The sequence below is a fragment of the Strix aluco genome, chromosome 18 (genome assembly GCF_031877795.1).
Source record: "Strix aluco isolate bStrAlu1 chromosome 18, bStrAlu1.hap1, whole genome shotgun sequence".
In the NCBI taxonomy this organism is placed as follows: Eukaryota; Metazoa; Chordata; class Aves; order Strigiformes; family Strigidae; genus Strix; species Strix aluco.
In genome coordinates this window covers 8,876,052-8,902,287 of record NC_133948.1, presented here as the reverse complement: position 1 = coordinate 8,902,287, position 26,236 = coordinate 8,876,052, and the positions used below count along the sequence as shown (strand labels likewise).

Here is a 26,236-nt window from a genome sequence, read left to right as displayed (position 1 = left end):
TATACTGTTATTTCCACAGGGGCCCCACTGATTTTGATGGAATTCTGCACAAAAGTACTGCAAGTTGTATTCTTTCCAGAACAGATCTGTTTGCAGAGGCCCATGGATAGCAAGGAATTAGGAATGATAGCCTTCTGTCCACACATTTTAATAGAAAATCCTTTTTTTTTTTCTTTTGCAGAAGGTGGCCTTTCACCCAAACTTATCAGCCCTCCTACACCTGCCATGTACAAGTATCGACCGGCTTTCAGCAACAATCCCAAAGTCCACTACCATGCTACAGCAGAGCAGGTGAGCGGGCCTGGGAGAATCTGATCCCAGCTAACACCGGCCAGGATGGACCTGAGGATAAATTCACCACAGGGCTGTAGTGAATGTCAGAGTGTAAAAGTAAATAACAACACTTAGCACCGTTGTGCGATAGTGTATATTTTCACTGTTCTGCTTATGAAAACATGTCTGCTTTTGCAGCTTTCCTCAGTTGAGGTTGACATGTCTGTCCTGCTGACAGGTGTGCACTGCTGCTTTACCAGTGTCTTGGCCTGATCCTGAGATGCTGAGAAGTGTCACCTCCCATTGGCTTCTCCTGACATAGGTGCCAACTCACATTCACTTCAGAGAGAGCTGGGCATGCTTAGTGCTTTTCTGGATCAGACCCTTTAGCCAACAGACAACATGCTCAGTGATTCCTTAAGATGTCAGCTTAGAAAACAGAAAGAACTTTTAAAGCATCCCAAGAGATATCTTAGTTAAAACTAGTGGAAGATTCCTCACGTTTGACCTTCCTTAGCACCTTCTCAGCGCATTTGGGTTATATGGAAAAAAAAAAACCTTCCTAACACCTGGCATCATTTCCTTCTATCACGAAAACTGAGGTCCAAACAATAAAAGAGACTTGCTCTGGAATTTTGACTGCTTTCTCTTTTGCTTAGGAGTTTTGAAAGAGTTTACAGTGTTTCCTTTGGAAGCAGAGTGCAAAACTAAGCCCGCTGCTAATAGGCTTGTTTTTCTCACTTATTTCTCATGGACTTGTTGCAAATATTCCTTGGTCCCCCCAGGACCTGAGAACAGCAGTTTGAAAATCACTGGTCTAACTTGTATATTTGCAAGTCTTCACATACCAGTGGACATACCCTTAAAACACACATACTACACACAGTGCAGTTTTCTTACAATTAATTTCATCAGGTCCTCCAATGTCACCCCTGCAATAACAAGAAGGGGATGATATAAGTAAAGAAAGGAAAACACAGTAGAGATATATAATGGACTGCAGCAACACTGGATTAAGACAGAATGTTCCTTAAATGGTGAAGAAAACTTTTCTAGTATCCTTCTCGTTTTGAAAAGAAAGATGGCAATGGATGGTAGAATTCCAGCTACCACCAAGTTCAGGTTTTAGTCTTACTGCAATAATTGTAAATGTTATTCTCTCAATTTGTCCACTTGGTGAAGAAAAGATTGGCTTATGAAAGGAAACGTAAGAACAGCAGTGTGTTTGCTGCACCCAAAAAGTTTAATCACCTTCACTTTATTACATGAAAAATGGCTTGACATCCAATTCAAAATTTTCTATTTACAGGCATAAAAAAAAATCTTGTTTTATTCATTCAGTACATAGCCATAGATGCAGTATAGATACCAGATAGGTTCTGGTTAGGCCAGGAGACTGGGCAGTGCTATGAAATGATAACAGTGTACAGCATCTTCACTCTGAGAGTTGCTGTTTCAGTCCTAACCTAAAAAGAAGGATGTTGTTACTATAGGCTGACTGGTATGCATACAATCAGCTTTGTGGACTTGTTCAATTTTATAGTAGTCACAACTTTCTAGTAGTCAAGTGGGAATATAAAAATGAGTTCACTTGGCAAGCTGATAGGATAGCATGTAGTTGTCTGCCAAGCCATATCTAAGTATAAGGTACAGGGGAAAGAGACTAGCTGGTGTGAGGAATATCATGTTGTCTCTTCTGTATCAGTTCTTCAGCCTGTCAATGTAATTCTGCTTTTGAGCAGTGAAAGCTGTTAGGAGAGAGGGATCAGGACACAAGGATAAGTGGCACAAATATAAGCTACATCATTGCTCTTTCCTCCTCCTTTACAGGCTGTCACTTGGTCTCCTTTTTCCAGAGAAGGCCATATTTAGCACCATGCTCTAGAAGACAGTGAGCTGTTTTGCATATTTTCCTATCTTCTAGTTCAAAGAAAAAAACTTCAAGAAAAATTCATTATAAAATAGATTTCTGCCAGTTAGGCTTTTTTGGATCATTTTCCTTTAAAAGAAATTAGATACAGAACAAACTGCATTGACTGTGTTTCTGATGAAATATGTGACTGATAATAATTCTTTGTTTGCAGAGCCAGTGTAGCCAATTTATTGTGCATAGGCAAAATAACAGCAAAAATTATTAGCTTAGCACAGAAGGGTATTTTAAGTGAAAGAACTGTAAGCAGTCTTTCATAGAGTAAACCAAAGTGAAGTCCTATCTGTTTTCAATGCACATAAATAAATTATGGCCTATGTTTCCTTCTCTGATGTGGCCACTCTCTCCTACAGAGGCAATAAAAAAGAGAAAATTGTTTCATTTTGTTGTCTAAATGGTGGGAAGGAGCCTCTCTGCTTTAATTAAGCTTAGGTGCTTAATTTTGAAGACCTATGACCAGAAATTCAGAATTGCTGAATATTCATAGCTCTGAGTAAAGTGAATAAGAGTGTGCTGGTCCCCAGTGTGTTTAAATGAAGCCTGGAGTATTTCTGACTCAGCACGCAAAACCAGACATCTCTCAACTCCAGAGCTATTTGTAGAAAACCTGAAGTGCTTTTTCCAAGGGCAGTATTATCAGATTACAATCTGATTTACCTTGACTGAGACTTGAGTCTCGTTTTAGAAGGTCTCTCATTCTGTGTTTTCAGTGTCCATGTATTGACATATCTATTGCTGCCAATATTATTTAACACTTCTTATGAATAACTCCTCCTTGCTTCTAACATGTGTATCCATATGCTGAACAGGAGTTAGGAGATTCTTTATAATGAACCTGTGTCATAGCTGGCCTGAGAGTCTGAGAGAAGACCTTCAGCTCATTTCTTCCTGTGCACTCACCGTGAAGAGCAAGCCTGTACTTACATATCACTGACTTCTGTTTCTCATATTCACCTCTGGTTTAGATCACCATGCAGGAGGGACACAGTCAAGGGGCTCTGATAGAAGAGGATGGCAGGAGCCTTGATTACCAGTCCGAACCCAGCTTGGACATCCCCAGCTACCGGAAGAGCTCCCTCCACAAGACCTATCAGTCTTCCCCACTCCAGATAGATTCCTTTGCCATCAATTCACGATCCTTGAGCCTGAAATCTGCTGGCAGGAGAGGGACAGACAAAGTGCCCCTTCATCCAATAAAGTCTGAAGGGGCGGCTTCCACCCCTTACAAAAGCATCTTTTCTCCCAATTCCCTGTCAAACAGAAATGGGAGTCTTTCATATGACAGTTTGCTAAACCCCATGTCACCCTCGGGGAGGAAGTGCATCGCCCATTCTGCCATCAGCTCTGTTGGGTACCACTCCCCGTATTTATCAGCCAAAATGTGCCATCTACGGGGGAGTGAGCTGCAACGCCAACCACCGCAGAGCTTCAGCCCAGTGCTGGGGAGTCCAGCTCCACACCAGCGAGACCCCTCCCCAGTCCGCTATGATAACCTTTCCAAAACCATTATGGCATCCATCCAGGAGAGAAAAGAGATGGAAGAGAGAGAGAAGCTCCTCCACTCGCACCCTGATTCAGTGTTTGCAGACTCAGGTGTCTATGACACCCCTAGCTCTTACAGCCTTCAGCAAGTCAGCACACTCTCTGAAGACCCACGCAGCATGGCAATGAGATACGGATCTAGAGACAATCTGATGGCTGCTACCAGTTTTAGCACAAGGAACCCTATACTGCAGTCCTCAGTGTCTTCACTCTCAAGTGCAATGACAAGAGCACCAAGGACTTCCACAACCTCTCTGCAAGCTGATTTAGCCAATAATAATGTCCAGTCCCATCAAGCACTACAGGGCAGGGTGAGCAATGGCTCCTACAAATCCCCAGGCCACCAGGTCCCATCATCCCCCACAGGGATGCCTAGGTCACCCTCTTATGGAGGCCCGAAGGCTGTCTCGTTTGTAAACACTGTGGAAATTACAGAGGTGCAATCAGTGGGAGCACAAAGGTATGTACTGCTTTACGTGCTGCTTAGCAATTTGATTCTGTGTGCAAGCAAGTACAGAGCACTTCGCAGGAGGCATGACCCAGATTATGTGTTTGCTGTAGGCCAGCCAGGGTGGGAGGCTTGTGGGTGCTCTCTAATTCTGCGACACCCTTGTAGCAACCTCATCATGACAAAATATTTGCACATTTGCTGTAACTTGAACTGCAGGTGGTCAATTAAGCTGTAAAAGTCATAGTGATTTAGTGTTGTAACTGTATTGGATAATTATTTGCAAGATAAGAGGCAGATTATCCCTCCCTTTATGCACAAAAGGGTGGAGCTTTTTTAGTTTGCAGCCTAAAGGGAGGCTGGACCCAGCCGTTGCTTGGACAACGGAGGCAAAACTGGGATCACAGCACATGCAAGCATACCCTGCACTAAGGGAAACAGGGGCTGAGACCAGTCCTGGAAATTGTGCTTGGCATAGAGAGCTGTGTATTTAGCTGTGTTGAGTGTCCCATAGTACAGAACTGGTAATAAAAGCACAGACCATCTTGGCATTACCTTAGGGCCTAGCTACCTCTTTCCTTTCTGTGAGAAAGTGTGGGGTGAGAAAGGATTTCCTGTGCTGAGAGCCTGAGTAAGTGTTATCTGAGCAAGATCCTCAGCTGCAGCTTCTGCATGCACTTATCTTTCTTTCTCTTCCTTCTGGAGACTATAGGGCTTGGAAAGTCTGAAAAGAGCTACATGATCCCACCACAGGTGCAGTTTTTCAGCCCAAGTTGGGGCCTGGAGGGCTCATCAGAAATATCTAGGTTTTCTTTGCATCTGGCACTTACTGCACTATGCTGTCCTCTGGTTAAGGTCCCAGGTTTCTCACTCCAGTATTAACCAACATTTTGGGGAAAGTTATTGAAATGTGGGAGAACCATTATTGTAGGTCTCCTGAAGTTTAGTGCCAGCAAGTTTTTCCTCAGTGTTTTCAAGTGATTTGTGGTTGTAAAGATGATTTGTCTACTGGTCAAAGATCTAACTTTTGGGAGATGGACAGCCATTTTTTCCTCTTCATATGTATTAAAGAAATGAGTGTGTTTCAGTGAAAGAAGACCTGTGGGCTTTCTTTTGCCTTTCTGCCCTCTGTCTGAGACCTGGATGTGTCAGCTGCTGCTGTTAGGAAGGATGCTAATATATGAAAAGCTGTTTGCCTTTTCTTAGTCTCCGGTTCTTGATTATGCAGCCAGCCTGTTGGTCCCACTGCTTTTACACTGTCCTTGCTTAAAACGTAGAGCCTGTGAATTCACTTCAGCTCTTTGAAGTAATGAAAAATACAGTGTCTGACAAAAGTGGTCTAACTATTAAAATAGCTGCAGATCCTATCAGATGTTAAAGAAAGTTGCAGACATATGATACCATTGCAGAGGATCTTTTTTACTGAAGTTCCTAAAATCAAGTCAAGTACCTAGATTAATAAATAAATAGCTTAATGAACTTGAAGATTTTTACCTAGTGAAATAAACCTCCCACAGGCACTCTGTGCTCTGTAAACCTAGCACGTTTTCTGTCAGTAACAGCACAAATTATTTTCCCTTCTCTCCTTTCCCCTAACACTCCCCTGCTCATTTCTGCTTGTTTCAGGAAGCCGACTGTGTTCTTCAGGAGAATTTCAGCACTGAATTAGGGCATTTATAGTACTTCAGTGAGGCAACTGTAGAATTTGGTCCCTGCATATTTCTGCTGTTTGGGGACACAGCAGCATTTTACAAAACCACACAATATTTTTTTTATATTTATGTATATGTGTTTTGCTGGTTCAGATACCCACAACTCCATTATGGAGTTCAAACACAGCTTAAACACGTAGCAGAAGCCGGGCTGGTGTGAGGTGATGGACATGCTGCTCCAGCTCCAGGGTACAGCTGTCAGACCAGGTTGCCACAGAAAAAGTGCTTTTAGTTTTGGAGCTATTCTGAGCCTATCAAGAACTGTGTCTGGGGTAGTTTGTTTTATTTTGCAGACACATAGAACACAGAATCACAGGACAGTTTGGGCTGGAAGGGACCTTAAAGATCACCTAGTTCCAACCCCCTGCCATGGGCAGGAACACCTTCCACTAGCCCAGGTTGCTCAAAGCCCCGTCCAACCTGGCCTTGAACACTGCCAGGGAGGGGGCAGCCACAGCTTCTCTGGGCAACCTGTGCCAGTGCCTCACCACCCTCACAGGAAAGAATTTCTTCCTTATATCTAATCTAAACCTCCCATCTTCCAGTTTAAAACCATACCCCTTGTCCTATCCCTACACTCCCTGATAAAGAGTCCCTCCCCAGCTTTCCTGTCGCCCCTTTAAGTACTGGGAGGCTGCCCAAAAATCTCCCCCGAGCTTTCTGTTCTCCAGGCTGAACAACGCCAACTCTCTCAGCCTGTCCTCATAAGGGAGCTGCTCCAGCCCCCTGATCATCTTTGTGGCCTCCTCTGGACCCACTCGAGCAGATCTGTGTCCTTCTGATGTTGGGGGCCCCAAAGCTGGACACAGCACTGCAGGGGGGGTCTCACGAGAGTGGAGTAGAGGGGGAGAATCACCTCCCTTGACCTGCTACATGTAAGGAAAGAAATTGCCTTTTGAATACAGTTAATCCATCAAACCCTCTGGCCTCCAGAAAGTCAGGGTGGTCTGAAATAGCTCAGGCTGCCTCTGTTTGCAGGCAGACAGAAAGTGTTCCCTAGTGGAAGGTATTTCAGCCCCATGTCACTGCTGCTGGCTTCGGACTGAGCCAAACCCAAGGAGACAGCCACTGTGCAGGAGTATGATGTGAGAATACAGCACACCCCGGTTGTGCTGGAACTTCCAGAACGTACACAAGTTCTTTGGTAGGCTTTTATCTAATTAATTTGTGAGTCTTGGGGACGAGACACATTAAGCTTTAGTGTGTAGTGGCCTAGATTTAAAAGATCTTTTGAGGAAAGCCTGTTGTCCATGCTCCCTGGAGGTAGGTCATAAGAAGGGAAATTATTTTAAAGAGTCCATCCAGAATATCGTATTTAACTACAGGCATCCTAGAGTGCTTCCTGACTTGATTCAGTTTGTGTCTTCTGTCATAAAGAAGTCTTATGCTTCACCTCTCTTATGTCTTTCAGAGATGAGCAACTGGATATTTAACTGGAAAGTGTTTTTTCTGAGTATTTTATTTCTGGTTGTAAGACACAGTTTGGCAGTGACAGTTAAACCCTCCTGCGTCCTACAAATGCTCATGCAATTAGTTTGGTTCAGCAAAGCATTTAAGCAAGTAATTAAATGAACAAATATTACTGGGGTCTGATCCACTAGCCTAATGGCCAAATGAATTCTCTCTTTTCAGTGGCTTTTCATCAAGTATATTGGCTTCAACCAGGTTGCTCCCATGCTTGAATATTTTGCCACACTGGGACTCAGGATAACAGGGATGATTGTTTATCCTGAATGAAGCCGTTCTGCTATCACACTTTGGTCACTAACTTTGGGTCTTTTGGTATTTCTTTTGATGCAGGGATGACATGCAGTTGAAGACACCTCACAGTAAAATAAATGGACAGCCAAAAGGAATATCCAGGTTGGGTTCAACATCAAGTTCCCAGGGGACACCTGTCAGCCCTGCTAGACACTCAAACGTTAAGAAGGTGTCTGGAGTTGGTGGAACAACCTATGAAATTTCGGTGTAAAATAAAATTAATTAAAAATAAAGAGCCATCCACTCAGCCAGCCATGAAGCTAGGAGCACTGTGAAGACTCAAATAACAACAAAGAAGGAGCAGCAGCAGCTGGCCACTCTCCTTTTCTTGTTTTGGGTTTGTTCTGTTTTCATCTTTCTCTTTCGGCCAAAAACCAGCTGCAGCCTTATTCTTGAGGGAATAAAATTGTACAGCCCATCAGACTCTTCCTGAACCGACAGGCAGGAACTGGCTATGACCTAACACAACAACTACAGAGCGGATTTCTTTAATGCAAGAGAGCGCTAAAGCCATTGTGAGTGTGTCTGTCCAACAAACCTGTTGTGTACCAGTTGTGCTGTGAAAAAGTACGGTCGGTCCAGGATCATGCAGTTTTTCCCATGCCCCTTCCCAGTTCTTCTGGCCAAGGATGTGTCCAAGGAGTCAGAGGCCCGACTGCTGTTTTCCTACCGATATGGAAAGCAGGCTTCCTGTGCTGGGCAGTCTGCCTGTGCGAGAACTGCTCTGCGTCCCCAAGGCATTGCAGGTCGGGTTCCTCCTCCTGAGAAGGATCAAGGCAAGGGCACTTGGGCCATGAACGCCGTGTCGTCTTTAAAAGCCTCCCTGCTCCCGGGTCCCGGATGGGAGCAGGAGAAAGGATAGCAACAGCTTCTCACTGTCTGCCATTCGCCTCCCTGTGTGTGAAATTGTGTGTGTGTGTGCGCGTGTGTTCGTCTCTCGTGGAAAAGGACTGCAACACCAGTAAGGATCTTCCACTCTGACCTCTTGCTCCCTCTGGTTTTTAAAGGCTTCTCTGACTTGGAAACAAAACCAAACAGATAAGAAAGGCAGTGTTTGGATGGGAACATATTTTAAACAGCCATCAGCTGCTTTCCCTGCACCCTCCTTATTACCTGTTGGATTTAGGCAATAACACAGTTTACTGCCTTGCCCTGGTGCCGTCTGTGTAATCCTGCAGCAAGGTTATCATGATCTGTTGAATTTACAGTGTGTGTAACTGAGCCAAGCGTACATCTAAAGGATATAAATTTTCGGTCTGCCTAATTACTAGCACATTCCCTCTGTTCTTCAATACTCTTAGACAAAGGATTTTCCATTTGGGTTTTTTTCCCCTGGGGAACAACTTTTTAAAATAACGTCAATCAAATCTATTTAACATTCTGAGGTTTCCTTTTCCTGTCTCCAGAAAACTGCATTTACTTTGTTGGATTTAAAGACAACTTTATTATAAAAAACAAGAAAGGGGTACATTACTTTTGTCACAAATATGAGGACTCTGGCAAAGCTAATTTTGGGACAAATGGAAAATTTTTTTATTTTCTCCATTCCTTACTTCCTTTTCCTTCCCATTCAGTTACCACCTCAGAAGTCAAAAGTACTGAGATCTGGACCAGTGCTGACTAGCCAGATCATGTGTGCAATTAAGAATATCCTGAGCGACTGTTGCCAAAGTCACTAAAAATGATTATTTATCACTGAGCCAGTCAGCATATGAAACCTTGACTTCCCACCTGGTTCTCCTGAATAGTTATGACCAGAGAGCTAAATTAATCATTTTTCAAGATATTTGTTTCAAGGGATTGAATCCTTTTCAGTCCTTGACTATAATGGACAGCTCTCTAGGTATTTGGTAGCAATTCAGAATGTGCTGATAACATCTTATTTGTTTTCATGTATGTTGAGATTAATTATTCCAGAAGGCAAATATTGACCTCCATTTTGCCTGGTTAAAATTTATCTTTTGATTTGATAAATCTTGACATCTGCTGCAATACTTGCTTATTATGTCCCTTGTATATCAAATACTTTTTTGGAGAGGAAGGTTGAAGAGAACAGAAGAAAGTTAATCATCTCTCTATGTAATGCTCTATGTTGCTTGAAGGTAGATACCTGGAAAGCAATGCATCTGTGATACAGGCCAAAGTTATGAGAGAGTGAGCTAGAAATCAGTGTGCATTTTATTGCCTTGGTGGTATTTTAAATGCCTACTGTAGGGACATTACAGAGCAGAGAAGCAATAGTCTTTCTATGCAGATTTGCTCACTGGTATGTAGAATATTGTCTTTAGTTGGAGGCACCACAGTACCAGAAAGATGCTGGCAAACTGGACCAGGTAGAGGTGGAGCAATATATATTAAAAGACTGGATGGGCTGGCTGATGAGAAGATTTAAGGGCTAAAAAATGTCACTGACTAAGCAATGAAGTAGAAATGGAATATCATAATTTTACAAATACTTTAGTTAAAAGATGTAAAACCAAAGGTAAATCAAAGGGTTGTTACTGGTAACCAATGGTCTACATTTAGAAGGGGGCAGAAAAGATGGAGGGGAAGGGGCAGTGGAATAGTCTTCCAAGGCAGATTATTGGAGACTAACTATTTAGGACAGTCAAACTATATTTGGACAAGTCATTAAAAACATTTCTGTGAGAGGTGAGCCTGCAGGGGCAAGGGGCTAGACCAGATGGCCTTATAGATTTCTTCCATCTTTAACTGTTATTAATCTGCAACTCTACCGTGATGTTAACTCCTCAGGAAGATGCAGTACTTCCTTAAGGACTGGAATTCACTCTGGTGCATAGAGTATCACAAGACTTACTTGTTTTTAAAGTATCATGTATGCCATATGTAAGCCCTGAAAAAGAGGGCATGTGTGACACAATGGATTTGGGCTAGGAAGCTAAACAAGGGCACATTTTACCATGTATCTTTGAATACGTACATGAAATTCATGCAAGCAAGGCTGAAAATTTGCACCAGTGTAATATTTGAGATTTGCATCCCAGTGATGCTCCATTTTGATCGTTCTTTCTCCTGCATTTATAAACAAAAAAGCTACTGAGGAACTTGAAGGGCCAAAGAGCCTTTGAAGTTAACTACATTAGTTCTTGAGAGAATTTCTCAGTAAGACTAAACACAGTATTGTGTGTATAAAGCACTAATATCCAGGGTTATTTTGACATATTTCACAAGGGGTAAGGGAGGAAGGAATGAATGCACTGTGTCATTACAGGTTCAGATGTAAGGATTATATATTTTGTGAGTAGTTTTGCCCACAGTTGAGAGACATTCAACTTTTTAATAGGTTTACAATGGTACCAAAGTATTTTTTTTTTCCTTTTGAGGTTTGCATATAATTCAGTGCACATAGCCTGGAGTAAATTATTCAAATCTTCTGAAAGAATAATCTAAACAGAACAGTTAACAGAAGATTGCATGCAGCAAATCCAGCCTCATTTCCATCCCAGGCACTGAACCTGCAGCTATTTTCTCATAAATGTAAGTGTCTGTTTCCATAGCTCCTGTTGCGGGACTGGGGACATATTTATTAAGTCTAATTTTGGAGCAGAATCCAGCTGATGTTAAAAGTATAGTTCTTCAAGCAGTTTACAGATTAGCAGTAAGGTTCTTCTGCCCAAATAGTCTCAGTTTTTACAGACACTTCAGGCCAAATCTTCAGCTGGTGTAAATTGGTGTGGCTCCATCAAAGCTCATCTAAGTGATGCTAATTTACAGTGGGTGGGGATCAGCCATGAAAATCCAGCACAAGTTAATACATCTTGTAAAGTAGCTTCTTTACTTTTGTCATGTTTATTTCATGTTTCAGAAGTCTTAAATCTTTTCAACATGTTTTTATTTTTAGCTGTGGATACTTATTTAAAAAACAGCAATAGTTTTTGTTTAGTTCGTGCATCAGTTTTCATTGCATATTGCATTTTATTAGCCATTTGTTCCCTGTTCATACACTCCCATTTAGCCTCCAGGTTTTCATTGTAGTACAATCTGCCTTGAAAAGTTGGATCTCTGTATCTTTAATTGTGTAATATATTGAGTATTATGAAATCAAATGTACCTTACTACATGGGTGGGAGAGAGAGGAAATATTTTTACTTGAAGCCTTAATATTTTCTTTTTTTACTACTTTATTTGTTGACCTCATAGGAAAGTCTGAATAGCAAAGACTTTGAAACTCTGGGCCAAATACTGCACTGATATACAACCAGCATTTGGCCCCCTATCTCAAAACTGGATGCAGACATAACCTGAAGTGAACAAGGGAAGAAGCCTCAGGGTGGCATATTCTCCTGAAGATCATTAATACAGTCTCAAAACGTGTCTGTAAGCAAGTACATTAAAGAAGTCTTCAAGTCTTGAATTTTTAAGAAGGGTGATAGCAGGAACTGCCCTAATATCTTACATTTGCATTTTCTTTTTAAATTAAACAAAACAAATGTAACTACTTAGTTTGGTTAAAGTCAACTCTAAGGGTTGCACAGAGCTATGTGTTAGTAGCCCTGTGCAGCAAATGAACTGTGTTGTGTTGCTGTTCTAAATTGCTAACCAAGCATAACGTTATGTCAACTTGGCCTAAGATAATCACCTCATGGGCGTTATAATGGACGTTCCTCAGATGATGCCTATTCTCCTATAAGCCTAATGTGGAAATTGCAATGTGGTTTTCTTTGGACTGTATCTGTGGTCCAAACTAGAGATATAGAGAGATATAGATATATATATATATATTCAATATTTTTTTGTGTGTGGGAAAGATGGGGTCAAGGTTGCTGTCTCTGACAGTCTGGAAAGTTCATGTCGAACTGTTTTTATGGTCTGTATTTCACCTGTTCTGCCACCTTGAATTGTTGGAATGTATCTGTGCAGGCTTTGTGGAGCTCTGTCTGTAACCTTTTTTGTGGCTCTCGTAATACATATATATTTTTTAAACCTTTGAGTCACTTCAGTATTTTCAAGTGTCGGGTTTTCCCCTATGAGTTATGCCTCAGATGCATTTGTTTGCTGAGATGGTTCATGCTATGCTGCCTTTTTTCACTTCCACTTGTGCAAAACGTGAACTGAAACAGTAGAACTGGAAAGGCCAGTTACAGTGCAAAATCTGTAGGAGACAAAGTATTAAAAGAAGTGATTGCAGGTTAAGTCATATTTTCAAGGTGCTTATGGTAGAGTAGAAAATATGCTGAGTCTTTAAAAGAGTGTCTCCTAGTTGTGACCAACATGGATCATGTTTGTGAGGCCACAGTAAGTGGGCCATGAAACAATGCTAAATGAAGTTTTCTATACTGTTTTTTATTAAAATTGTGAGGTTAATTGGGATCCTGTGGTCTGGCACAATTGTGAATCATTGATACAGAGTAACTGTAGAAAAAATGTTATATTGGTATTTGTTGAAATATTCTATCCAGGGTATCAGGGTTTATACATCCCAGACGTGTAAAATTTCTAATCTATCTTCATCTGTCTGTTTCTAGTCTTTGAGTATATGTCCGTTTGATCTGTAAGGCTGGCTTATAACACACACAGTTGCCAAGCCCTCTTAACAGCAGCTGCTGCAGGATTTCTGATGCTGTAATTTGCATATATAGGCTAATTACATTAAGCAAGGATCCATTCAAGCATGTTCATTATAAATGCCAGTCATATTTGTGTGCTGTTGTGCCTTCACATGGCAGAGATTACCTTCTATATAAAATGGCCAAAAATGTAATCACGAGGCTCCATTGATGTTGACTACATCAAAGAGAATTATATAAGCTCATGATCTGTTTTAGTACATTTTATTTAAAGACATCTCAGCTTACCGCGATCTTGGCTTTATTCTCTGTAAGTAATGGATAAATTATCCAAGTTTACTGTATTAATTTCTCCATTATTGTTATTTTTTATTCTGCAGGACAAGTTTCAGTTCACATTTTGGAACATAATAAGAGAGACAAAGGAAACTATTTGTACAGGTGAATCTGTAAGAGAGGAGCAGTTATATAATAAATAGATTAGAATTACTGTCAAAATAGGTTTTGTTCACCTTGTCACGATAACTTGAATTTTAAAGTAAGGGTTATTTCACAGTTGATATCTCTGTAACCCTGAAACATTTTAAAAATGTCTTGGTTAGACATTTCAGATTATATGAAGAAACATGATCTACTTCTACAGATTTAAAACAATTCTAGAGAAGTAATGGTACATTTTACAGTGCCTTATATATATGTGTATATATATATGTATATATAATGCCTATATGTATATAATGTATACATAACTGTGTACATATATTCAAGTAAAACTAGTTACAGGTGTCCCTATCTGATGTATTTTAAATGGAACTGATCTGTGTTGGTAGAAAAAAAAAAAATGGTTGTATCAGCAGCAAAATACAAAACCAAAAATACTTACTAAAATGTGAGCAAATAAAATAGACTGGAAACACTGTTTCTGCCAGTGGTTGTGTTCCAGGCCATGGAAGACTGGTAGGTAGACCCACCATTTTAAGGGATGTTCAGAGAGAAGGGAAAGCAGTGATGGAAGCTTGGAGAAAGTGGAGAATATGTAAGAGCGTGAGGGATGCCTGAGAGCACCCCAATCCTCAGACTTCTTCAAAGGAGAGGTGCAGGAGGAGGGGACGGGCTGTCTTTCAGGGGAAGCTTAGACCTTAGATGAACCATCAGAAATCTCGAACAAGTAGCCTTGAAAAAACTGGGTCTTGGCCATGACAACAAGAATCCTTCAGCCCCACTGTCACTGACAGTATTTCACCAATTCTTTCAAACAGGCAAACTGATTCCTTCCCCCCAAGTGTTTTTTTTTTGTCTGCCAACAGGGATGCAATACTCATGACTCTAGCTAGATACGGAGGAGGGACTTGTGCAAAGCTTCAGACAGTGGATCTTATCTAGAGAGAGAGAAGTGGCTTCTGTGGAAGAGATTCCCATCTCCTGACTGTAAGGAAGATTATTCATGTTTCCTTTCCCTTACAAATTATTTCATGCTGTGTTGCCATCCTATTCACCTTTAACATATGGATTCCTTGTGTGGATTTTTCATGCAGTAATTTTGCCATTTATTTGCAAGGAATATAAAGCACTGACATAACCTATCCATATGGTATTAGATCTACAATATATCTGGTCTGAGATGGACACCATATGAGGCTGTGTGAGCACTGTGGGCAATGCTGAGGTTTACCAATGTTTCTATTTCTGTCTATCCACTCCTCGTTAATCAAAGTAATTTCTGCATTTGTGGGCATAGGCCAGTTTGATCAGACTATATGACAGAAATGCACTACGTAACTTACGCAGCAGATTCTGCCAGTTCATGAGCTTTTCTGGGAGTTTAGTTGCATTTTAGAATAATAGGGGTATCATAGGTAAGTCTTGTTTTTTAAAAAATGTCCCCTTTCTGAAATAAAACAATTTTACAAATACAAGTAATTCAAAAACCTTCCTTTCAACAGACTTTGTGAAGTATCTGTCTGCCACGTAAAAATCATGAGGGCCATATACTACCTCCTAAAGTTTATTTCACACCTTTAAACTGCTAGCCTCCATGTGTGGAGGCTATTTCTTCAATATGGGGTAAGAACAGGATCTTCAAGGATGCATTTGAGCGTTGTCAGTGTGTGTGAAACCATCCCACTGAAAGTAACTGAAAGAAATGATGGGGAGGATATGTCTGATTAGCTGGAGAAAGGGCAATGCCTTTAAGGGAAAAAGTAGCCTTCCGTACAAATGAATGGGGCCTCATTATACTCCACTGAGAGTGGCAGCCACAGGAAATAGCTCACTGCTGTCATTCATTGACATTAGGACTTCTTCAAGCCTCTAACTTGGAGCAAATCAAATACTTGTCATCTTTTTTCCCACAACAGGGAACAAAGGGGAAAGTGGAATTCCATAAACACATCCCATTTTTGGGTCAACTCTTATTTTTAGTGGAGCTTCTGTCCCTGCTACAGAGAACTTGGATAAATAGTCTTCATGTAGGTCTTTTTGAGTGGCAGGCAGCACAGGGGTATTTGGGTTTACTAGTGAAGCAACGACGTGATGCTCTTCTGCCTTCTGGCTTGTCCTTTTATGCAACGTGCAGGTAAGTGGGTCCAGGGCAGTGGTTTCTTTCTACTTTCACTGCTTCGGTGGATATGTGGTGGATGGCTCCAGTGTGTGCCAGTTGCAAAGCACACCTCCCTGCCATGGACCATATGTTGTTGAAAGCCTCTTTCAGTTATGTAGGTGCAGAGCACATGGGGATCTTTGGATCAAAGATAACGTTGGAAGCTCATAAAATGGCATTATAATGTGATTCTAGTCCTGGGCACAGGTGGTTTAGCGGAATACAGCTTTACTGTCAGCTTTTTCTCTTGTACAGTCATTTGAACAGATGGTGAAAGGGGTTTTGTTGTTTGGGTTTTTTTTATAAATACAAACCAATGCTACTTTTTCTTAGGAAAAACTCACCTTGTAGAAACTGCAGTGTCTTGAGTAAATTTAGTAACAGCATGATCCTCTTTTTGCAGCCTGAATATTATGAATCCCTCTGCCCTTGGGATCAGCCCTTATTGTCTCATTGACAGATGTCTAAAATATCAGACTTTAAACCAGAGAAGTAAGTAGTTATAAATAGGTGGCACTTGGTTATGACTAATTTTTCAGACATACTATGACATAATGCAGACAAACTTCTCTGTTGTTGGCCACGATCTTCCATATCAAAAGGCACGTGCTTTGCACTGCTATCTTGTTGGCAGTTTCCCAGTGTTAAGCTGCAATTCGCAGTAAGAGATGTACCAGTTAGATGTTCAGCTGGAAACCTGGTCTGCACTTAAGGCGCAGGAATGGGCTTCAGGCATTCTGGCACCAGTTCCTGGCTCCACTACAAATTACTGCTGACTCGTACATCTTTCCATGCCTCTCTGCTCCATGCCAGATGGGGTTGCGACTTCCTGACCTCACAAATGTGATGTGTTTGTGAGAGGCTCAAACTCTATCATTCTGCGATCAGCTGTGTAGCTCGAGCCAAGCAGATGCATTCCATAGGTATCCAGGAGCAGCAGGGCAGATTTGGGGCATATTTAACCTCAGATGAAAGCATCACTCCAGGTCATGTTCCTGGGGAGGAAACTTTTTGGTGTTTGTGTGATGGGTGTTGCTGACAGTAGTCTTGGTCTTTCACACTGACTTTGGAAAGCTTAGTAAATAATGTGAAAGACATTTCTGCCTAGATCCTTCCCTTGACCTCCTGCATATTTTCTTACAATCCAAACCCTCTGCTTAATACCCCCACAGCACAATTCCTCATTCCAAGAGACCATATGCTTCATTGCCTTAAGCAGTTCTGCTCTTCCCTGCCTGTTTATTGGAATAGTTGTACATATATATAATAATAACTAAGATTACTGAGCAGAAATACAGTAAAAGAAATAGCTATAGGTTGGGAATGACCTCAAAAGGGGGGACACTGCAATGTGCTTTTGCGGCACAGAACACAGTGAGAGCTGAGTTTTGCAGCCATTGATATGTTGTGGGCTGCTGAGGAAATACAGCCTTTTACATTTTTTCTTGAGAGCAAGGACTAAGCTGCTATGTTGCTATGAGAAAACTGTTACTAATTCCTGTCTTTTTTGTGTCTGTTTTAATGTTGTACAGAAATACATATCTATTTATCTACAGTACTGTATTCATAGCGCATGAAGATTATCGAAGAAGGAATAACGTTGCCTATTAGTGCACAAAATAATTCTTTTTCTAATATGGTCTTTTACTCAATACTCCCTTTCTAATAAAGAGGCAGACAAGAGTTAGAAATTATTAATCACTGGGATTTTGAATGTGGGAAAGCATATCCTGCTTTAAGGGATAGAAAGATTAGGTGTGTGCATGTGTAAACAGAAGTTGCATGAGTTTTACTGTAAAGGCAAAATAAATATATTTATTTCCACTTATGCTGAAGCACAGAATAGCTACATTTTTCAAAACCCGTAAAACCTTCATAAGAAAATATATCGTAGTAATTTACTGTATTTCTGCCTCATTTTTACAGAATTTATATAATTCTTTATGAGTAGTTTAATTTCTTTTTGAAAATAATTTTTTTCCTGATTTATATCTACACAAATTCTAGAGATATCTATACAGACTCTCTTCATATATATCTAAAGCCCTGGATGCTGCAAAATTGCATCTCAGCACCGTGTCACAAATGATGGAGTAGTCCTTTTTGGGTACAAGAGACTTGTGCTATCCTTGTTTTTGGGTTTTTTTATAGATATACAGAGATTGATCACCAGAAGGAATCTGAGCATCCTGCTGTTGGATGGAGTCATTACACAACCCCTGCACCCAGAAATGCTTTGCCTGCCTGAAGCAGAGCTGTGAAGTGTCATTCTAGGTAGTGTGTCTGTGCTCCCTCCTCGCTCAAACACTGGGCAGTTTTAAGCAGTGAGCTCTTCTGGGGTCTTTCTCTTTCGCGATCAGGATGTGTTACCTGCCACCCAGTGCAGGTGAGGCACAGACCTGGGAAACGGTGACACAGTTTATGTTTGCAGCTCTGTCACTGACTTACTGTGTGACCTTGGGAAAGTCACATCACACTTGGCAGCTGTTATTCCAGTATGACACAGAAGTTGAGATCCTTTGGATTTAAATTGCTAAGTGACTTGCAGTGTTGGGTCACGTGGCTGTTCCTTGGGGACAGATCTGAAATCTGTTGGCAATAGGGCATTGTTTGGTAGAGGCTATATGATGACCATATGGACACTATGCCTTGTGACAGAGGTGTGAGACTTCAGAGGGCATTCTTACAGTCCCTAGCTCAGGTCAAAGAGAAAACAGAGGTAATGAAAAAGAGAAAAGAAGTGTCTTCAGCTGACATGAAAGGGAATAGGCAATGTCAAAAGAGAGCAAAGGGCAGTTTCATTTATTGCTAGCAAGAAAAATTTCCTCCTGTTTCTATCAGCATGAAGGATTGATTGGCTTGGTCAGGCAGCATGCTGTTAAGTACATAGAAAATCTCTTCTTCCTGCTCCAGATGGATTTCCATCACTATTTTGCAGAAAGACAGAAGGTTATAATGTAGGCAGGGCCTTGATGAGGGCAGGGGTATAAGGCAGAGTAATAACATAAATCTTCAGAGCCTTATGTAAATAAGGCTGGAGACTGAAAGCAGGTTAGCAGGGAAGTTCCAGTGGATCTCTGTCCTCACAGGATAGCCATTAGGTTTTGGTAATTCCACATTGCTCTGCACTTATCTTGGATGAACATAAGTATAAAATTTATTTTTTAATTTTAAGCAGCAACCAGTCTTTCAATGCCATGTGTCTGTCAAATGCACTGTAAAAAAGCCAGAGTGAAGAACTGTAAAAGTAATTCCCCTGTCCAAATTGTTGAAGTTGGCAAGAAGAAAACATTTGTAATTTTTTTTCCAGGCCAGTTTACAGTTCAAAGTTATGTTTTATATGACATATTAAATCAATTACAAAACGTAAATTCAATCTGGAGCAACTATATATAAATAAGCAATAATTGCTTATTAGTCTTCATTTTGCAGTTATAAAATGTTACAGAAGATCTGAAACAGATTCAAAAAAATTGCATAAAATGTATACTGCGTATTTCGGCTATTGCCACAGCAGTGGCTGCTGAAAGTAGATTTTGCTAATATTTTAAAAAGAATTCTGCACAAATTCCTACTGATAGCAACAATTATTTTAGCTAATGAACTTGTAGTTCATTTCAGCTAAGTAATTTTCATGCGTTCCTCCTTTCTGAAGCAAAGTCAGTGGTAAATCACACCAGGTTATAACAATAAGTGCTAGTGGCAAATCACTTAGGACAGAAAAACAGAGTTTCTCTGTGGAGCATCTCCCATCAAGAACTCTCTCTTGAACCCAGTTGGCTTTAAAGCTGACAAATTACATAATTAATGCCATGGGGGAAGCAAACAAGGAATGAGTATCTCTGTTTTCCACAGTACAAGAAACAGTGAGCAGTAAATGAAATTACCAAAAAGCAGAATGAAAACACAAGGCAGAACTTTTTCAAGAAAGCAGATTAAATTGTCACAGGGTGTTGTGAAAACTGTATCACGGGACCAAGAGAAAAGCAACAAAGGTATCCTTCAGCACAGCATTAACTCTGCTACTGTTGTTAGCAATCCCCTGCATGGGGATGTGAAAGCAATGCTCTCTAGTCAGGGTTGACATCGGTTGATTTTTGGAGCCTAGTGCATTGGATGTTCCATGAGTGCCTAATTCTATGCTCAATAATAAATTCATCACTTGAATCTTACAACTGGTGACTCCGATAACTTAAACTAATGTGGTGGTCAGACTAGCTCAATGCAGAGGGCTGATTCTCACCTGAGGGTCCTTAAAACTTCCCTATGATATGCACAAATACATTAGCAGAAATTTGATTGAATGAGCTCAGTAACATCATTTGTAAGAGAGAAAAAGCCACCATGCCATTCTGCCTGATCTATATGTATAGCAGTCTCCAAGTTGCACACACACACTCACATATACATACATTTACATATATATGTATGTGCGCAGATATTTATATAATCAACCACAGCCTTTCAATTGTGTGTGCTGTGATTCATCAGCAGCAATAGTTTTTGGCAGGGACATAATTTCAAATCTTCTGCTGGAGGATGCCTGCCAGAACATTGTTGGACAGAGATAGGATCGAGAATGTTATTTATAAATGGGGATAATTAGGTACTATGCTTATTAGTGTTGGGAATGAGACAGAAAGACTACATGTGTGGTAATGAGTATTGTAATATGAGAAGGTGCTCTCCATGATTTTCTACTTGCTGATGGAAAAAAAAATATTCTCAGGTGAAATAACATCATTATGTGCTGCTCCCAGCTAGGAGATTCAGACTGTGGGAGTGTGTGTGTGTGTGTTACGCTGTAGGACAGGTCTCAGTTATACTAATGGAAGTTTGGAATACCTCCACAGGATCCAGGTGCTGATTGTTGTAACTGAGATTAGACTCTGTTTCCTCAGTCCTGAACTTTGCATTTTGTGTTCAGGCAGAAATAAACCCTGAACAGACATAGGAACTCCTCTTACTTGGAAGCAATGGCTCTTGACCACGCTGTCAGGAGACAGTACTGCTAGTCTGATGCTCTGCTCATCATCTGTCGGCAGAGGCAAGGCTATTTCTGTGTCTCATCAGTCATGTAGATGTACGTTACATCCCTTTTTTCTTGAGAAATACTGTCACTGGGACAAATTCATCTTTCCACAGGTATTCTCCTTAGAGGTACAAACCCAGAGAACACAGTGTGAAATTCATCCACACAGGGACTGAGAGGAGCCTGTGCTCACACAGTCTCTGTAGAGCACCCAGGACAATGCTCTCAGGCCATTTCTTACCGAAGTGTTTGTCACACAGGAAGTCAAGAGAATAGCAATTAATAATAAAGAATTCTTAGCTCCTGGCTTTATACCAAGCTTACTAGACAGTGTGACTAATGTGTAGTAAGACACTTAAGCACACTTCTGTGTTTAAACAGTTGAATATCCCATTAACTTTTCTTACTTCTCAAGCTACTTGGACTGATCTCACAATGCTTGGGATTTTTAAGGCCCCAAGCTCCTGAAGTCTCAAGTAAACACTTGCTTATGGGGGTTTCTGAGTTTTTCACTAGAGGTAGGGGAAAAAAAATGTCTTCAGCATTGCAGAGAAAAGCTTGAAATACAAAAATGCTACCTCTCCAAAACCCCCCAAATCTGAGAAAAATAACTGTCAAGCTCATTATTTCTCCTGAAAAGGGTGGGGTTTTCAAACACTGGCACAATACTGACAAGGTCCACTGACTTCATAAAGATTATTCATGTCCTTAAAGGTCGGTGCAGTCTAAGCAAGTGCTTTGCTTGGTCTGGGCCTTAGTCTCTCTGAAACGTGGGTGGTGTGCAGAAAGCTCGTCTAGCTAAATCTGAGCTGCAGCTGCTATTTCTGCTGTGTCACCAGCAGAGAATGTCACGTATGTGGCTGATATCTCACAGGTTCTGCAGACCTGTAGTTAGTGTCACTTCCCCAAAAACTATTTCATCCCAGGGTTTTGCCTACACAGCCTCAATGCAGCTTGAATGTGAAAACACTGCATTTAAATCCTTTTTCCAAAAAAAGGAACAGCGGGGTTTAGACAACCTGTGCCAAGCTCATCCCTAGAGTGATTTTTTCAGAAGCAGGGAGTATCTGAAACAGCTCCTGACAGAGAGATGGGAAAGGATATCCAGTTTTGGGGAGCTAGAATTTTGCTTTTATATTTCTTGTAAAGCATTAAATGGATCATTAAAACTAGAAATCGCCTAAACTGTGTAATTATGTATGTCACAGTACCTCAAAGGAATTTGCAAGCAGAATGCTCTCTGTCCTGCTAAGTGAATTTTGCAGATCAGGTCTTCTAATGGTTTGCCACCTAAAAGCAGAGCTGGGTTTAGGGCATAGACTGTGGTGCCTAAATATTAAGCATTTAGTAGTGACTGTTACTATCAAATGCAACAGAAGCCAACACCGTCAATTCCATAACAACTACAAATTTATTTCCCTTTCTAAAACAGAAAAAAAAAAAAAGAAAATTATGTAAAGAGAAATCAATTGAACCTTGTAAAAGCAGCAAATGCTGTTGCAAAAGCAAATCCTCACTTGCTAATCAGGATTAGGAAAAATGCCTGAGTTCTGTTTCAGTGTTGTGAGCTATCAGCAGCACCTGTGCTTCGTTAGCAAAATAAAAGTTTACTGTTATCTAAGACAAAACGTTGGAGGGAATAGGAAGGGGGGAGTGTGGTCCTTGAGACAATAATATCAAATCCCCTTTTGTTTCCTGGCTAGTGATTACAGTAAAATACTTTGCTTATGTTTCCATTCCTTAGACCATCTGTTTCAAATTAAACCCTTCTGGCGTGATACATCATTATTTATTAGAGCGTTACATTAGATAATGTAGTGTTAGTATTGCTGTTATAAACCCTTAGTTTCATGAGTATGACTTCAGGGGTAGAACTAGATGTGTTTACTTAATGAAAGGGCTAGACACTGTGTTAATAAAACTAGTTTACCAGTTCAGAAATTACTTTTTTTTTAGGTCTTTCCTTTCACAAATTTATTTTTTGTGTATCTTTTGATTTGTAACTCTGAATGTGTTTGGTGGAGTGAAACCTTCTGGTTTTAAATAACTGAAAGCTAGGATACTGAGAAGGACTCATTGATAACGAACTGTTAGACACCTAAAGCTGAAAACACAGTGCCCTATACATGATGGGGTGACATCCATTTTCATAAATCTGCAATGTCCTGTAGCATTCAAGGCACGCACCCATGTGATTTGAGAGCAAGTGAAGATCTGGCAGGTAACACTCCTCCACCCCTGAAGGAGTTTTCTAAAAGTTTTTAGTCTTGCCCTCTGTAGCAACTCTTTTCTCATGCTTTTCGTCACAGGCAAGGCTTCATAACACCAATACACAGAAGACAGACTTTTATCCTAGAGCTATCCTGTCATTGCAGTCTCAACCATTTTGGGACAATGTAAGAAGTACAAGACCTTGCACGGAGATTTTTTAATTCTCAGTGTTAATGGGACTTTAGTCACAGTGTACTGAAGAGGAAAGAGATTCAGTCACAGGAAAGAAGAGCAGTTCCTTACAGCTGTATTTGAGGTACTTCAGTTTACCAGTGATACCCAGTGTTACTAAAGAAATTTATTTCACTACTTCAGTTAGAAAGATGGTGATTGTGACTGTAAAATTAAAAAATGGATTAATCTTTCATGATATAAAGCCTTTTTATGCTCTAGATAAGGTGAAGCCTCGTTTTAAATATGCTTATAGAGAGTGTGTCTAGGGAAGAGGACAAGGCTTTCATCCTAAATGAGCTTCTCTCTCATTTTTTTCTGGTCAAAAGAAAGGATCTTCTGAAGGATCCTAGTGAGTGACTCACAACACCTAGATTAAATTCAAGATCTGAATCACTGCTAACATATATATACACACTTTCTTTCATGTCAAAATCTCCCTAAATTTTGTGCTGTATTTAACCAGCACAGTACTTGCGTGGTTGTGCTTACCCTTCAGTGATGTGGTCAGATATGGTCAGGAAGCCACTATCTGCTTCAAAATTATTTTTTTTTAACTGGTCAAGTCATACAAACCAAAGTTGCTTAAAAGCAGTATTCTCTCTTGCTCTATAAAAAAATATGTATTAAGTGAGCTTAAGTAGCATCATTTTATAACCCAAATGTTTAAACTAGTGTATCATTTAAATTTTGCTGGGTCTGAAGCAGGCCAGGATGACATCAATATTTCCTTTAAGAAAGCCAGCAGTAAGTCCACAGTATATGTCTGAATACATTTGGATCAAATGACATAATGTTTCCTTTCTCTCTCTCTTTCTCTGTCTCTTTTGAGAATAACTTTACAGTTGTTTTTTTTTTTTACATTGGGAAGGTGATACATGGTGAGTAAACGCGCTTGGGGTGATGGAAAAGGCTTTTCAAAACCACATTTTCCTTGTTTCAAATTACCTTTTACTATTCCAATTGTTTTGTTTTAAAAAAATGCCTGAAAGTTCATAAATTTTGCTTGCCAATTGCAGGCTAGAGACCTGCCCTTGCTCTCATCCAAACACTGACTCATCCCTGTAGTGATCCAGGTCCCATACAGAAACCAGAAGTTCTTCATATTCCTCCTGTAGTGGAGTTAACCCCAAGGGCTGCTGTTGCTCCTGCTGTTGCCACAAGGTTTTTCTGCCTGCCAGGGTAAAGCAATACCGTTTATCAGGCCATATCTGTACTGACTTTTCTGTCAACCGTACTGGTTTTCTGACTTGTGTTTTGCTTTGTTCTGGTCACAACATAGTTAAGAGGCCACCCTAACCTTGGGCAACTTGCTTGAAGGTATCTCTGTGTCTAGCCACAGAAATGGGATATCCCCCTGGGAATCATCCCTCAGTATTCAACCTATGACATCATAACACAAGCATTTACTGTTTTAGCTAACAGAATAATTCCATTAGTGGGTACCATCAGTAGGTTGTTATCCTCTTAGATGGATTTTCTGCTCACAGATGAAATACAACACAATAAAAGTGGATTAGAATAGTAGCAATATGAATATATACAAAAAACAAAGAGCAAGAAGTTAAGTAGTTATTAATGTAATGCAGCTCTGTATATTCAAGCTAGTGGTAACACTTCAACAAATTATTTTTAGGGGTTTTTTTTAACCTAATTGAATTGCAAGTTTTACAAAATGGTAAATATAATATAATTTAAAAATAACTTTAACTGGACTTATTGAGCAAAATCAAAGATAATCTCAAAAGACTTTTGCACATAAAGTGTGTAAGGATGATAGTACCTAAAGCAAGCAAAAATAAACTGCAGAATGTGAGCATATGCACAGGAGATTTCTAATGGTGAGGTGTTATCGCGGAAGAACGACATCCAAAATGCGGCACTGAGGCAAACAATCAATATTATCCATTTTCATTTTCGAGCACAATGAGATTGCCCAGATGTTCAGCAATACATTTTTGCTGAGGAAACAATTTTCATTATTGCCTAACAACAGTCTCAAACTTTTCTGGCAGTGGACTGAGTTTGGCTCTGTTTAAAGTTGGTGCCACTGTTGTGCACTCAGCAAACTTGCCTCTGTCTATACCGGGATTTTGACCTCAGTGTAGGATATTTGTGCAACTGTTGCACCTTTAATAGCACTGAACCATATGATTTCAGAATTCAGTTCAAGCAATTGAGAGGTTTACCAGGAATTGCACTATTTGTCCCATCCAGCTTCAGCCTGTCCCCAAGTGGATGATGGTATCTGGTGCAGTTTTTTCCTTGTTTTGTGAGTTGTTTGAGGCCAAATATGGCAGCTGGGAGTCAGGTTAGAGGGCAGGCTGCAGGGGAAGAGGTAGGATAGAAGTGGGAGAGCTAATGGAGAATGAGTGTTATGCGGGATAAAAGACAAAAGGCATTATGGGGGGAAAAGATTTAGAAGTCACTTGCAGGAAGCTAGGAGACTGAGAACTGGGGAAGAAGTGTGCTATTTATGAGGAACTGGATGTGAAGTTTTGAAAATAAACTCTGGGCTCTTGATAAGAAAGAATATACACAGTGTAAATATGCACGCTTGCCTCTATGATAAGGGCTAATACTTCCAAGATAAACTAAGGAAAAATAATCAAATTAAAATTTTAGAGATATATAAGAAGAAACAGAAAGCTGAGTACCTTAAATGTAGAGAATGAGGCAGTCAAGAAAAATAAAGGAGAGGAAAAAACATCTAGTCTGTAGCAAATTTTCATCAGGGTCTCTGATTCACTTGTCCGACCCCTGAGGGCCACTGTTGATCTGTAAAATGTCCAAGAGCTTAAGGACCTGTACTACAGTGAGGTCTCTTTCTCTGTCTGCACCACATACGTGTGAGACAGAGACACAAAGTGGTGGACAGGGGAAAGGCACTCAGCTGGGAAAGCTGAAAAGTGGTTTAACTTCTTTAGCAGAAAGACCATTTTCTTTGGGGCAGCCACAGCATCCTTGTA

General features: G+C 40.5%; 1 protein-coding gene across 3 annotated transcripts in view; it reads left to right on the top strand.

Annotated features, from left to right (window-relative positions):
- The window catches only part of ZDHHC8 (zDHHC palmitoyltransferase 8), a 121,746-nt gene extending 107,633 nt beyond the window's left edge, over positions 1 to 14,113 (top strand). For 2 of the 3 annotated variants that reach the window (XM_074844314.1, XM_074844313.1), the window contains exons 9-11: positions 182 to 291; positions 3,169 to 4,205; positions 7,706 to 14,113. In XM_074844314.1, the coding sequence (XP_074700415.1) occupies positions 182 to 291; positions 3,169 to 4,205; positions 7,706 to 7,877 (1,319 nt within the window). In that variant the 3' untranslated portion in view covers positions 7,878 to 14,113. The remainder of the gene's footprint in view (positions 1 to 181; positions 292 to 3,168; positions 4,206 to 7,705) is intronic. The other variant, XR_012625658.1, reaches the window with a different exon arrangement.
- Positions 14,114 to 26,236: the final 12,123 nt, after the last annotated feature.